This window comes from Lactuca virosa, chromosome 6 (genome assembly GCF_052849685.1).
Source record: "Lactuca virosa cultivar CGN04683 chromosome 6, Lactuca_virosa_CGN04683_v6, whole genome shotgun sequence".
NCBI lineage: Eukaryota > Viridiplantae > Streptophyta > Magnoliopsida > Asterales > Asteraceae > Lactuca > Lactuca virosa.
This window is the reverse complement of record NC_136431.1, coordinates 176,056,531-176,069,655: the sequence shown is the minus strand read 5'-3', so window position 1 is coordinate 176,069,655 and position 13,125 is coordinate 176,056,531. Positions and strand designations below refer to the sequence as shown.

General features: G+C 34.4%; 1 protein-coding gene across 1 annotated transcript; it reads left to right on the top strand.

Annotated features, from left to right (window-relative positions):
• Window positions 1-8,852: 8,852 nt before the first annotated feature.
• On the top strand, window positions 8,853-11,842 carry LOC145119742 (abscisic acid 8'-hydroxylase CYP707A2-like). The gene is made up of 7 exons (XM_079055459.1): window positions 8,853-9,084; window positions 9,183-9,501; window positions 9,598-9,984; window positions 10,084-10,258; window positions 10,360-10,466; window positions 10,645-10,763; window positions 11,376-11,842. The coding sequence occupies exons 1-7, from the start codon at window positions 8,888-8,890 to the stop codon at window positions 11,464-11,466; spliced, it is 1,395 nt and encodes a 464-aa protein (XP_078911585.1). The 5' UTR covers window positions 8,853-8,887; the 3' UTR covers window positions 11,467-11,842.
• The last annotated feature ends 1,283 nt before the right edge of the window (window positions 11,843-13,125 follow it).

The following is a 13,125-nucleotide window of genomic DNA, read 5'->3' as shown; positions in this document are numbered from 1 at the left end:
AACAATTGAAAGCCTCTAGAGACAGACAGAAAACCTACGTTGACAAAAGACGGAAACCCTTGGAATTTCAGGTTGGTGACCTTGTTCTATTGAAGGTCTCACCCTAGAAGGGCATGATACGCTTTGGAAAGCGAGGCAAACTAAACCCAAGGTACATTGGGCCTGTTGAGATTCTCGCTAGAATCGGCCCTGTAGCTTACAAACTCTGACTACCTCAAGAACTTAGTAACATACACCCTACCTTCCACGTATCCAACTTAAAGAAGTGTCTTTCTGATGAGACTCTTGTTATCGCACTTGACGAAATCGAGATCAATGAGAGCCTCAACTTCGTGGAAGAACCAGTACAAATCATGGATAGGGAAGTCAAGCAAACAAAACAAAGTTGTATCCCGATAGTGAAGGTTCGCTGGAATGCAAAACGGGGACCTGAATTCACTTGGGAGCAGGAGGATCAAATGAAACATAAGTATCCGCATCTTTTCCCCTAGTCCATGTGTATCTTTTAGACTTAATTTTGGGACAAAATTCCCTTTAACGGGGGGATGATGTGACAACCCGTAATTTCAAATCTTGTAAAAGTCAATCTTGGTCAACGAAAGTCAAACATATATTAAATAAAGTTCAAAATTATTTCTTTAATTATCTTAATATGGTTAGATTAATGAGTTATAAGTGTATAAACCTTGTATTCCAAGGTGTTGTGTGTTTAAGGAGGAAAACTGTAGGAACCGAAAACCCTTCATCCGAGCCGCAAACCCTCGCAAAACAGCTCACGGCCGCAAACGAGGTTCGCAGCCGTAAACCTTGATCTTATCCCTTCGATGTGGAAACCAATGAAGGTGTCCCATCAGTTTTGACCCTATATGGGGGCTGAACCGTGAACTCCTCCTCACTTCTTCTTTTCCAGCCGAAAACACACCCCCTTCACCCTCAAGAACACCAACCGAAAACACCTTTTCTCTCTCAACTATCATCCTTCAATCCTTTGAATCTTCTTAGGATCTTGCTTAGAATCTTCAAGTGTTCTTAATTCATCAAGATCGTTGGGCCGTAAACTCTTGAATCTCTTTCATTTCATCAAGAACACCCAACCGCAAACTCAAGAACACCAAGATCTTCTTGGGCCGTAAACCCCCAGGCTGGCCGTAAACACCTAGCAGCCTTCCATTTTGCTTCTAACACTCTTATTTGTAAGTTAAACTTACAAATTAGTCCAATTCCTTATCATTCTTATGATTCTATTCACTAAATTGTATATATATACATTACGTGAAATGCATTTTAGGGCATGTTTTGTCTCGGGATCTAACTTGTGGAAACAATCATCCTATATCGAACATTCAAAAGAATCACTCACACAAGGTGAGTTCATACCCCTACAATTTACCTTTTTAAATGCTTTTACGGGGAATGCAAGCAGAACACAATTTATTTGTGTTAACATTTACATGTGAAAACAAGCAAAGGTTTTCTTATGCTTTTATAAGTTGTTACAATCATTTCAAAAACTCTTTTAAACTATTTTAGATTGTTGTTTATTATCAAAATCATATTCATTTATAAATTTTTGTATAAGTATGCTTTAACGGACTTAGGACTATTGCTAAATACCTTGACTCATGTTCCTTGTTTGGTTGTGGGCTTAGGGTAGGATCACTAGTCCGACTGTCAGTTAAATCATAATTATGCATGTTAAATATATACATGCATACTAAACCCCATTTTTAAAAGATCATACTTAACTCAGTTGCATATGTTATGCAATTGAGTCTTTCCTCCAAATCAGTTACAGTTCAACCAAACATACTAGTAAACTATAATAGGTATAGTTTAGAGGATCAATACACACTATTTTCTAGAACAGAGAAAAAATACATGAATCAATACATACATACTATTACTATTCATTTACAAGAACAAAAAGGAACTTACATACTGTACGCGAACAAGATAACTTGAATGTGAGATACTATTTCATGGCATAGCAATATTCTTGCTATGTCACGTTTTGTAACCAGAGTCTCCTGGAGGGAGAGCGTGAGTTTGTGTATAGATCTATAAGGGATTGACCATCCCACACCTTGCTGCTAGCTGCAGTGGGACCTGCAGGTCTACGGGTGACAAATGTTAAATCATTATCGACGCCTGAAGAACGTCGTGTTTTCTTCTAGTCAATCAAGCATGGTTATAACCTAATCACATTTTAACCTTAATTAACCAGTTTGGTTACAAGGCAGTTAATGCATCCGTAGTGTATTTCATACAATACTACTGTAAACCATCATTTTCCATTACTTTCATACAGTGATATTCTCATATGAGAAATGCATACTATTTTTCTAGTAAAGATGGTTTACAAATATGGAAAACATACATTTTATACTATTTCAAGTACAAACATACATTTTACACTATTACAAGAGAACAGACATACAAAACAGTCGAATCTTGGGTAGAAGACTACATTTCATTTTTAGAAGAAAATATACGATTTTATGGGAAGTATACAAACATTTCACTAAACAAATACAAACATTTTCATGAAACAACTACAAACATTTGACACTAAATGCTTATGAACTCACCAACTTAAATGTTGATACTCTCTTTCAAAATAACTTGTATTCTCAGGAACCAGTGCATGTTCAGACTCGTTTTTTATATTATATATATATATATATATATATATATATATATATATATATATATATGGTGTCTTACAACTATACAATAAACACACATGTATTAACTATTATATTAATGTAATGGATGTTGTTGCTTGTTTTACTATTGTGCACTGTTATGATACTGTACATGACGTCCTCCGCCCCCGAATGTTTCCGCCATCTCGGTTTGGGGGTGTGACAAAGTCTCTAGCCTGGCATTCTGAAGATGCACTAGTTTCATAGTTTAGGATCTTGGGTTGTAAGATTGAAGATGGAGTTGGTGTAGTTTCCATAGGCCTTCTCAGATTCGGGCTTAGTGTCTCCATCCTTTTGAACAACATCTTATTGGTTGCACTATGCTTAGTGGTATGTTGCTCCATTCTGGTCAGCATGTATATGATCTCATTTTTCGAGACCATTACTGATATTTCTTGGGCTGCACTTCCAGAATATGGAACTGATGAGGATGTTGGAATGATCCTTCTAAGGATCTCAATATTCCTTCTTTGTAAAGTGACAGCAGGAAGTGGGGGTAATCTCTTACCAGCGAAGATGGATGGAATAGTGCTAGAAGTTATTAAAAGTCTGAAAAGTAAACTTTTTTAGTAACTTTAAAGTGAAAACCCTAATAACACCCATTGTCCCACAGATGGTGCTAAATTGTTTTGGTAAAATATTAACAAACTAATTTTGTCACCAAGTTAGTAAGTTTGGTGTGATGTTTAGAATATGCTAAATGAATTTAAGGTGCTTAAGATCTTGAAATATGTTGATGTCACATCCCTTGATTTTCAAAACCAATTAAAACTCTTTACTTGTGCTTTATTTAATTGAGAGGCAGAAATTCCCAGTTAATTAAAACAATATTGAGATAACAAAAGTTATTTCGTTATATTAAATTCAGAGGATGTCACCGTTCATATCGAAACATACATTACAACGTAAATATATAAAAGGTCCTGAAATACTATAACATCCACATCTCTTATTTCACTTGGCAACCTAACTAAGCTTTAGCAGCCTTACATCCACTACCTGTGATGCACATAAAATGAATGGGTCAGGTTTGGTAAATCTGGTGAGATGCATAGGGTTTTCAAGTCCATAATAATTTAATGATAAGAAATCATAATATCATTCCTGCAAAAACAATCACTGATAGATAATATAGGTATATAAAATCTAACATATATGTCCTTAAAGACATTATACCCAGTCCAACTAATTTTCATGAATCCTAAGTCAACGACTATCTGGAGGAATCACCCTACCTGATAAAACGTTTGAGTATCCGGTTGAATACACATCTAGGGGAGTCCAAGGCCAGTGTAAGTCATGTAAAGGCAAGTAATGTTCACAGTTATTGATAAATAATTTATCTAGGTCTGTGGGTTATAAGTCCACACTAGGAAAGTAATTCACTAGACCGCCTAGAATAGTCAAGTGTTGTCATCTACTCTGGTTGATGATCTAGACATACTTGCCAGTTGTCTGATCCAGACCCACCATTTATGGTCATCCAAGAAAGAGGAGGAATACGACACTCTGCTCTGATCTCACACTCTACCCCAGAATGAGACCTAGTCAATATCCAATGAATTGGGAACTAAACACCATATACAAGTCCTATTATAGCTAATACATATTATACTAAAGGAAAACTATGGCTACTATAGTTCCTAGTACACACTACTATTATAGGTATAGAAGTAGCACAGAGTATTAATAAAACATATAACACTTAATAGATCCTTTTACTAAATTATCTTCTTGAAAGTAACTACGCACTCACCTGACAGAAGTAGGTGACTAGAGGTTAGGGTAACGCTTTGCTTTAACACTTCTAAAAGACCAAAACGTATAAAGTACTAAGTCTTAGTCAAGTTTCGTAATTATGGCGACTATTTAATGATAGTCTAGATTCCTCAATAATCCCAATGTTTACATCAAGATCTATCAAGTAAAGAATAACCATGTAGGATCATATTGGAGGTAGGGTCTGTATGGTATACAAAGTATACTGTTTGGAAATCCCACTTTAAACACCTCACTAAATCCAGCCTAGACATCATTCCCGTAAATAGATCAACCAGTATCATGAGTTGGAATTACTGACAAATCTTAATTATATGTTCATAATAATGAATATGACTATAAATAAAAGTTCCCTACGCGCCTCAAATATGGTCGGAGGTGGTGACGTGTCACTTTCCTATGGTGTCACATGTCGTGATTTGGGTGGTGTGTCAGTGTACGTCGTGCATCTACTCGGTGCGAGCGGGTGCACGCGAATTTTCCCGATTTCTTAAAAAATCCGTAACTTTCTCATATGAGCTCCATTTTTGATGGATTTTAAATTCACATGTAGCTATCGATGAGATCTACAACTTTCATTTACACCCTGTTGGCTAATTTTGAATTTATTTTTAAAGTTGTATTTTTACAGGCTTAGACTGTTAAAGTCAGTGTAAAAATCATAACCCTTTCATACGATATTCGTTCTCGACTGTCTATATATCGACAGATAGCTATGGACGAGATCTTCAACTCTCGTTTAGATTGTTTTGGAAAAATATCGACCGATCTAAAATTCGATTTCTGAGTTATCTACTCCTACGCTGAATCTTAGAAAAATCATAACTTCCTCTTACGAAGTCAGATTTAGACATTCTCTATATGCACGCTCTCGGTTTAAAGACTAATACGACCTTCGTTTAGATCACTTAGGCTAAAAAGAAATTTATCTAACATTTACTTTTTACGATATGCAGAGCCATACTAGTTTAATCGCGAAACTTTGAAGAAGCATAACTTTTCATACGAAGTCGGATTTCAATGCTCTTTAAATCTCTGGAACCCTTGTTATGTATACTATAACTAGGTTAAGATTATTTGTCCTAAATAACCTTTTATTTTCGACGCGTATTTTAATCTTATTTATTTCATTATTAAATACTTATAAAATATTGTATAACACATAAGCACATAAATATATGAATAGTCCTTTCTTATTCATTCATATAAAGATTACAATAGTTGACCAAAGTGATTATAGATTATGACTAATCTAGCAAGAAACGCAGGCGTTACAGCTAAAGATCTTAAAATGTGTTGAAGATCTTGGAATGTGCTGAAGATCTTGGTTATCCCCAAGATCTTGGGTAGAAAACTATATTGTTCATAAAAGTATTTGATTAAAGTGTAATATCTCACAATATAAATAAATGTACTTGGGACAAAGATAATGTTAAAGTGGTTTAACAAATGACTTTGTATAATAAAGCTTAAAATACTTTAAGAGGTACCAAGATACCACAAAGTTTCTTAATAATAAAACGGGTTAACAATCAAGAAATAATGATAAAAGTGACTGTGGATCAAACAACATTAAGTAAATCAAAGTAAATGCAAGAATAAAAAGAATTATGAGGAAAGCCCTTAATCATTTTGGATCTCCGACATAAAACATCGGGAGATGATGAAATCACCTACCATAGAACTTATATTAAATCGAAAAAAAATTACAGGCATTAGCTTATTTTAGAAATAATGTAAAAGTGCTTAGGTGTCGAAAGAAATTGAGAGTAAGTGGCAGTCAGAGAGAGAGAGAGAGAGAGAGAGAGAGAGAGTGTGTGTGTGTGTGATTGTCGATGAGCTAGTCTTTATATACATAACAATAATAACTAAAATTCTAAGATTCTTGGGATCTTCCTTGATCAATGCTTGACCCAACTTTTACAATGGTCTTCAACATTCATGAGGTGTTGACCACATTAGTTTTGACCTAGTCTATTCCTTTGTTGTCAACCTCGAAGTTCTCGCACATGATATCACAAGAAAGACGATGACAGTCCAAGATATTGATTAAACCCAAGATCTTGGGCTTGTCCTGGAAATTAGTACAAGTTTAAGATATAGAAATAATAAGCTGAAAATTCTACCCACAACAATATCACTGAGCAAAACGAAACCAAGAAAATGTTGTTCGAAAGAATAGAGAAGTTGAGCTCATATTCAGTAAGATCTGTTCAAACTATACCAACTCTGCCTTCATTTTTGCAGCCTAGGATCTTGAACTTCGAAGTTGGGACATCTTTAGAATGTCAAACTAGGGACATAATTCCAAGATAGGCCCAAATATTCATAGATGGTGCAACTCCCACCATAAGAGGTCCTGATGCCTAAGATTTAGGAAGAGTATTAAGCATTCCTCCGTATGAAGAAGGTGTTGAGATGAGCTATGTATGTCATGGTGAAAGAACTCATACAATTGACAGACATGATCTCAAGTGTCCCGGATGTAATTCAACTCATTTCAGATGTGTCATGTGTTAGCCATAATGTTTCAAGATTAATTTCATAATAATTTAGGCCTTGTTTGTTATGTTGTTGACCCATTCCAATCAATTCTATTTAGCAGACTCAGTCAGGTCAATACGTTTGATACCCTCCTATGCTGCATCTTACGCGGTCATGAATGTCTAACTGGGTCTTCTAAAAAAATCTTGATGACTGAAACGGAAAAGGCTTTTTCCCTTATTCACCTTTCTCCTACATTCTTTCTCATTGCCCACCCCGACCTCTGCAAAGGAAAACGATATCAACACCATTCATGCCTCCTTCTCATCTCGATTTCAAGATTAGCAGCAATGTTCCATAATCTTTCTTCAGCCGGTAAGCTTCTATTCTACTGTTCTCCACCATGAAATCAGTTTCCTTTCTTCTCATCTCCATCTATGAAATCGATTTTATTTCTAATTTTGTATATAATTGTATGACTATCCGAAGAATGTTGAGTATTGCTCTGAAATATTGTTGTTTAATTGCTAAATTTTTGGAACTCGAATGTTTTTCTAGGATTCTTAACAGTGAAATCTGTTCACAGTTGTTTGAACCTGATGGTTTGGTGGGTTTACTCTAATTACATTAACGTCCTTGAGGAATCCTAAATCACATCGATATTGTGCCCAGTGGGAATGTACACAAGCTTCAGAAAATGGCCATGGAAAGCAATCTCTGGATTTAGAAATTTCTTTTCTGTATGAAACTGGAGAAGAGGATTACAAATTAAATAGGAATTTCAGTATTTGAAACTTGATTGGCTCAATGGATATGTGAAAATAACAAAACTAATCATTTTTAAGCTTAATTTATGCCTTTTTCTGCTAATTAGTTTCTAAGATTGTTGAAGTTGATGAACTTTCTGACATATTTATAAGTTTTATGATCTTTGTGAGTAGGAAATGGTGGAATGAAACACAAGAGTAAAGTTCTTGGAAATCTTTTGGATAAATCAATGATCAAAAGAAATTCCATTTCTCGTTTGTCATGTTGAATATGAGAGGGAAACAAGCATAATCATCAATACATGGCTAGACTTGAGGAAAACATCTATTTACACATCATAATGTAATAATCCATTTTATAATTTTTATTTGTATTTTTAAATGATTTGTGTATAGAGCAGCAGGGTAAAATAGTTATTTTTATCGGTCACCACATTAAGTCCGATATACAATCAAATAACATGGTTTTTTACTTAGTCAGGATTTCTTACCTAGTCAGACTTTTCTCAGTCAGTACTTTCTCAGTCAACAACTATCAAACGATACATTTATCGGTACCTTACTTTATTCGGGTACTTCCCGAGTACCATCCACCTAAACCAAATACTCTCTACTCATAGTCGACCGACCTAAAAACGTGAAACGACTTTTACAATATTGATTTTATCAAATGTATTTTTGTTTTGAATAGCACTATCGAATATAATAACAATATTTGAAGTTATACATAATCATGTTACTTAAAAGAACATATATATGATATATGAAATAAACTATTGTCTAATATTACATGCTATAAGATGTTACTATTGTCTAATATTACATAATCATGTTACTATAAGATCAAGTAACCTAAAATGCATATTATACTTGTTTTTAGTTAGAAACATGAAAAACAAAAACAAAACTAAAACCCACAGAAAAGTATGCATTTCACGAACATTATGTCGCATAATAAATATACACACATTCAAATCACCCCCTTTTGAATCGGATAACCAGGAGCCAGAATTCCGTGCATGAGTCACCACCTGTAACAGTGTACCCTCATCCCCCCTCCCCCCCCCCCCATTCCCTTACCTATACATACCCCTCTTCACTCCCTTCATTTCTCCTCATCAGTACCTCGAACTGCATCTTACTAACAAAGCCATGGAATTCATTACCATTACCATGTTGTTTTCTTTATTTATTATTGTTTCCTCTTTCTTCCTCTTCACCTCCGCCGCCGACGGCCGCCGGAAAAACCTCCCTCTCCCGCCGGGCACCCTCGGCTGGCCATATATTGGTGAAACTTTCGAACTCTACTCCCAAAACCCAAATGTCTTCTTCACCTCGAAAGTCAAAAAGTGAGTCCTTTCTACACTTTCACCCCCATCGATTTACAGTTAACATCTATCACTTTCACTAATCAAACAAACCAAAATCTTTTGAATTTTTGTTACAGGTATGGCTCAATCTTCAAAACCCACATCTTAGGCTGTCGTTGCGTCATGATTTCAAGCCCTGCGGCTGCGAAACTCGTCCTTGTGACCAAATCTCATCTCTTTAAGCCCACATTTCCGGCGAGTAAAGAAAGAATGATCGGAAAACAAGCGATTTTCTTCCATCAGGGTGATTATCATTTCAAGTTAAGACGTCTTGTTCTTAGAGCATTCACGCCGGAATCAATCAAACACATGGTTTCCCACATTGAATCCATCACCATCGATGCCCTCCAATCATGGGAAAACCGATTAATCAACACTTTTCAAGAAATGAAAACAGTAAGTGAAAAATTCTCAAAACAGGGGATTGAAAAACGACAATTTGACAACAACGAACACTCTGTTTTCTAACTGAATTTACTTTTTCATCTCCAGTTTACATTCAACGTCGCATTGCTTTCAATTCTGGGAAACGATGAAGTTCTCAACAGAGACGATCTCAAGCGATGCTATTACATCCTCGAAAAAGGGTATAATTCAATGCCGATTAACCTTCCGGGAACTCTGTTTCACAAATCAATGAAAGCTAGAAAAGAACTCGCGAAGATCATAGCCAAAATCATATCGCGTAGAAGGGAAACGAAGGAACAACATAACGACTTGTTGGGTTCTTTCATGGAAGACAAAGAAGGACTCACCGACGAACAGATCGCCGATAACGTCATCGGAGTTATCTTCGCCGCCAGAGACACCACCGCGAGTGTTTTAACATGGATCATCAAGTACTTAGCTGAAAATCCAGCCGTTCTAGAAGCTGTCACTGTAAGAAACTTTCCAAACTCCAAAAATCTCTCTAAATCATAAACTAACTGTTCCAGAAATTATTGGAGTTTTAATTTATTGTATTCTGTGATTTTACAGGATGAACAACAGGCAATAAAGATGAGTAAAGATGAGTGCAATGAAGACAAGGGTTTGAGTTGGGTAGATACCAAGAAGATGCCTATAACTTCTAGAGTCATTCAAGAGACACTCAGAGTTGCTTCGATCTTATCTTTTACCTTCAGAGAAGCTGTTGAAGATGTCCAATTTGAAGGTTTGTTCTCAAATATAATATAATAATAATATCAGTAATTATAAAATATTTAATATTATTATTATCGTTACTAAAGTTTTTTTTTGAAATGAAATTTGCAGGGTATCTTATTCCTAAAGGATGGAAGGTATTGCCATTATTCAGAAACATTCACCATAGTGAAGAAAATTTCTCTAATCCAGAGAAGTTTGATCCTTCAAGATTCATGGTAAATTATATTAAATAATATTATATTTATTTACTTATGTATTTTCATTTTTTATTAAGTAGTTGAAAAATGGGTTCCGCTTTCTATTTTGAGATCATGGGTAGTGGGTTTGGGTGGGATATCATACTAAAATAAGAAAGGTGAATTGAAATCTTGGTATTTATTTTGGAATTGACAGGTGGCACCGAAACCCAATACATTTATGCCATTTGGCAGTGGGATCCACTCGTGTCCAGGAAATGAACTTGCGAAATTGGAGATTTTGGTGCTCGTACATCATTTGACCACAAAGTACAGGTTTGTGAAATAGATCTTTACGCTACTTCCTAATTAATTAAATATTTTTATTTATAAAATACAATAAATTGATTATATGTATGTATATATTAAAGTTTTTGCATTAGTTTATTAAAATTGATTTCATACGAAATACGAAATAAGTAGATGTTTTTGTTATTAAAAAACAAAAAACATGCAACTTTCAATAATTAATATTATAATAATTATAAGAGTAAACTACGTTATGTTTTCAATCTTGATCTTGAAAAGGTTGTTTTTGTAATATTGATCTTTATTTGAGGTTATTATTACATTTTTCGTGGTGTTAATCCCAAAAATATAATTATTTTACTTGAAACATGTAAAAAAAACGTTAGAAAAAACAATAAAATAAATCCAATATTGTTAGGTAAAACCTTGTTAAGGACCAAAATGGATCAAAAATGTCAAAAATGTAATTTATTCTATCTATAATATTCTATTCTAATATATTTATTTTGTTAATATTGTAATTTTTAACATATTAACAAAAAATATGAACCAATTTATACTAACCTAAATAAATACTATGATTAAAAAACATCTAAATTTCTTTGCTAATAATAACCGAACATTTTGGATTGTCTTTAGGTGGTCAGTGGTTGGTGCACAGAATGGAATTCAGTATGCACCATTTGCTCTTCCCCAAAATGGCTTACCCATTAAACTCTCTCTCAAGTGATGCCCCTATAGAATTAGTCAACGCTCAATTTTTGTTTGACTGTTGACTATTTTAGTCAAAGTAAACGAAGGAAACCCACACCATGAAGACAGATGAGATTTTGTCCATTTCCATTTAAAGGCATATGATAAAAGGACAAGTAAATTGTATATAAAACGTCTCCTTAAGTCAGAAGTCAGAAGTCAGACGTAAGAAAAGATAGATATTTGGTGGTGATTTTGTAATAAATAAGAAGCTTGGGGGGTTTAGGTAATATCTATTTAGGGTGATGATATCATGAGATATTTCATAATTGAGCTTTTCATTGACTTTACTTCTTGTACAAAGTCCGCAAGGCATTTATTGATAAATGAAGTTTGGTCCCTTTACTTTTTAAGTTGTCTCCCCTACTGTCTCTAGTTTTCTCTGTTTCTATTTTCATTTGCTTATTTATTGTCATTGCTTACATTACAAGTTCAAGATAATATTATTTTGCAAGCTATAAAATAATCAAGATATTTATCCAACAAAATTTAACAACTTGCTTCATTCATTGACTTAAAAATTAGATAAACAACGTAAATAAATAAATGTACATCCCATGTTTTTTTTCATATTTCATATTTTCAAAAAAGAAACGAGAATAATGACATACACAAAAAAATAATGTTAACGTAGTTCGGTCAACATAACATACGTTTATGGTCAGGAGATATTATTTTTATTCACAAGTTTGAAAACGATATGTTTCACGATATTAAAAACCTAGCTATCGGCCTTTATTTATTAGAAAAACATACACATAAACACTAGCTACAAAACCTATTTGGCTTTCGATTCCATCAGCTTATTGTCTTCCATACTAGCTATTGGGTAGCCAGATATCTACGGATTAACTAGATGATTGTCTTTAATTCTCAAGTCACATTTAACAATCTCCACATCGATTTAGTAATACTTCAAGCTACATAAACCAAGTTCCTCTCCTTGCCAATTCACCTCATAAGGACTTAACTCCTGTGGATAACTAGTAAGCCCAAACAAAGCTTAAACTTCTCCGTTGAATACGACCTTTTCAACATATTACACTACTAGAAAATAGGTCTTTGATGATGTGAACTATGACACACACTAATTTTATGATACACATTTTTGTATGTCATAAGAAAAATGAAAATGTTATTGTTTCTAAAGTTAGAAGGGTATATAACACACATTTTTATATGTCATAAAAGTTGTGTTATTCTTAAAAAAAGTATGATAATCCCCATCAAATATGTGTGTCATCTTTCGAGGTGTCGTTTTATAATTCCTAAACCCCGCGTCCGTTCTTTAAAAAAAAGGAAATTGCAACCTAACTAAAGAATCTTTATCATGTTCTCTTTCCTTGAACTTCTTTCTCAGCCGCTTTCTTTCCCCCTTCCATTCTCTCTAACTAAACGTCTAAATATAATGGAGAAGAAGATTACTTCAGTCATCGGTTGCGAATCTAACCAAAACCTAATGTAACATTACCCTAAAGAAGTCTAGCTACCAGCAATCCTTTCCTTCGTGATTTTCCATCTTTCCCTATATTTTGATTCACGTCGACGGCTCTCTACATTTCCCATCAATTCCATATAGCTTAGCTCAACAGTACTTCTCAATTCTCTACCTCTTCCTCAATTCTCACCGGCGACC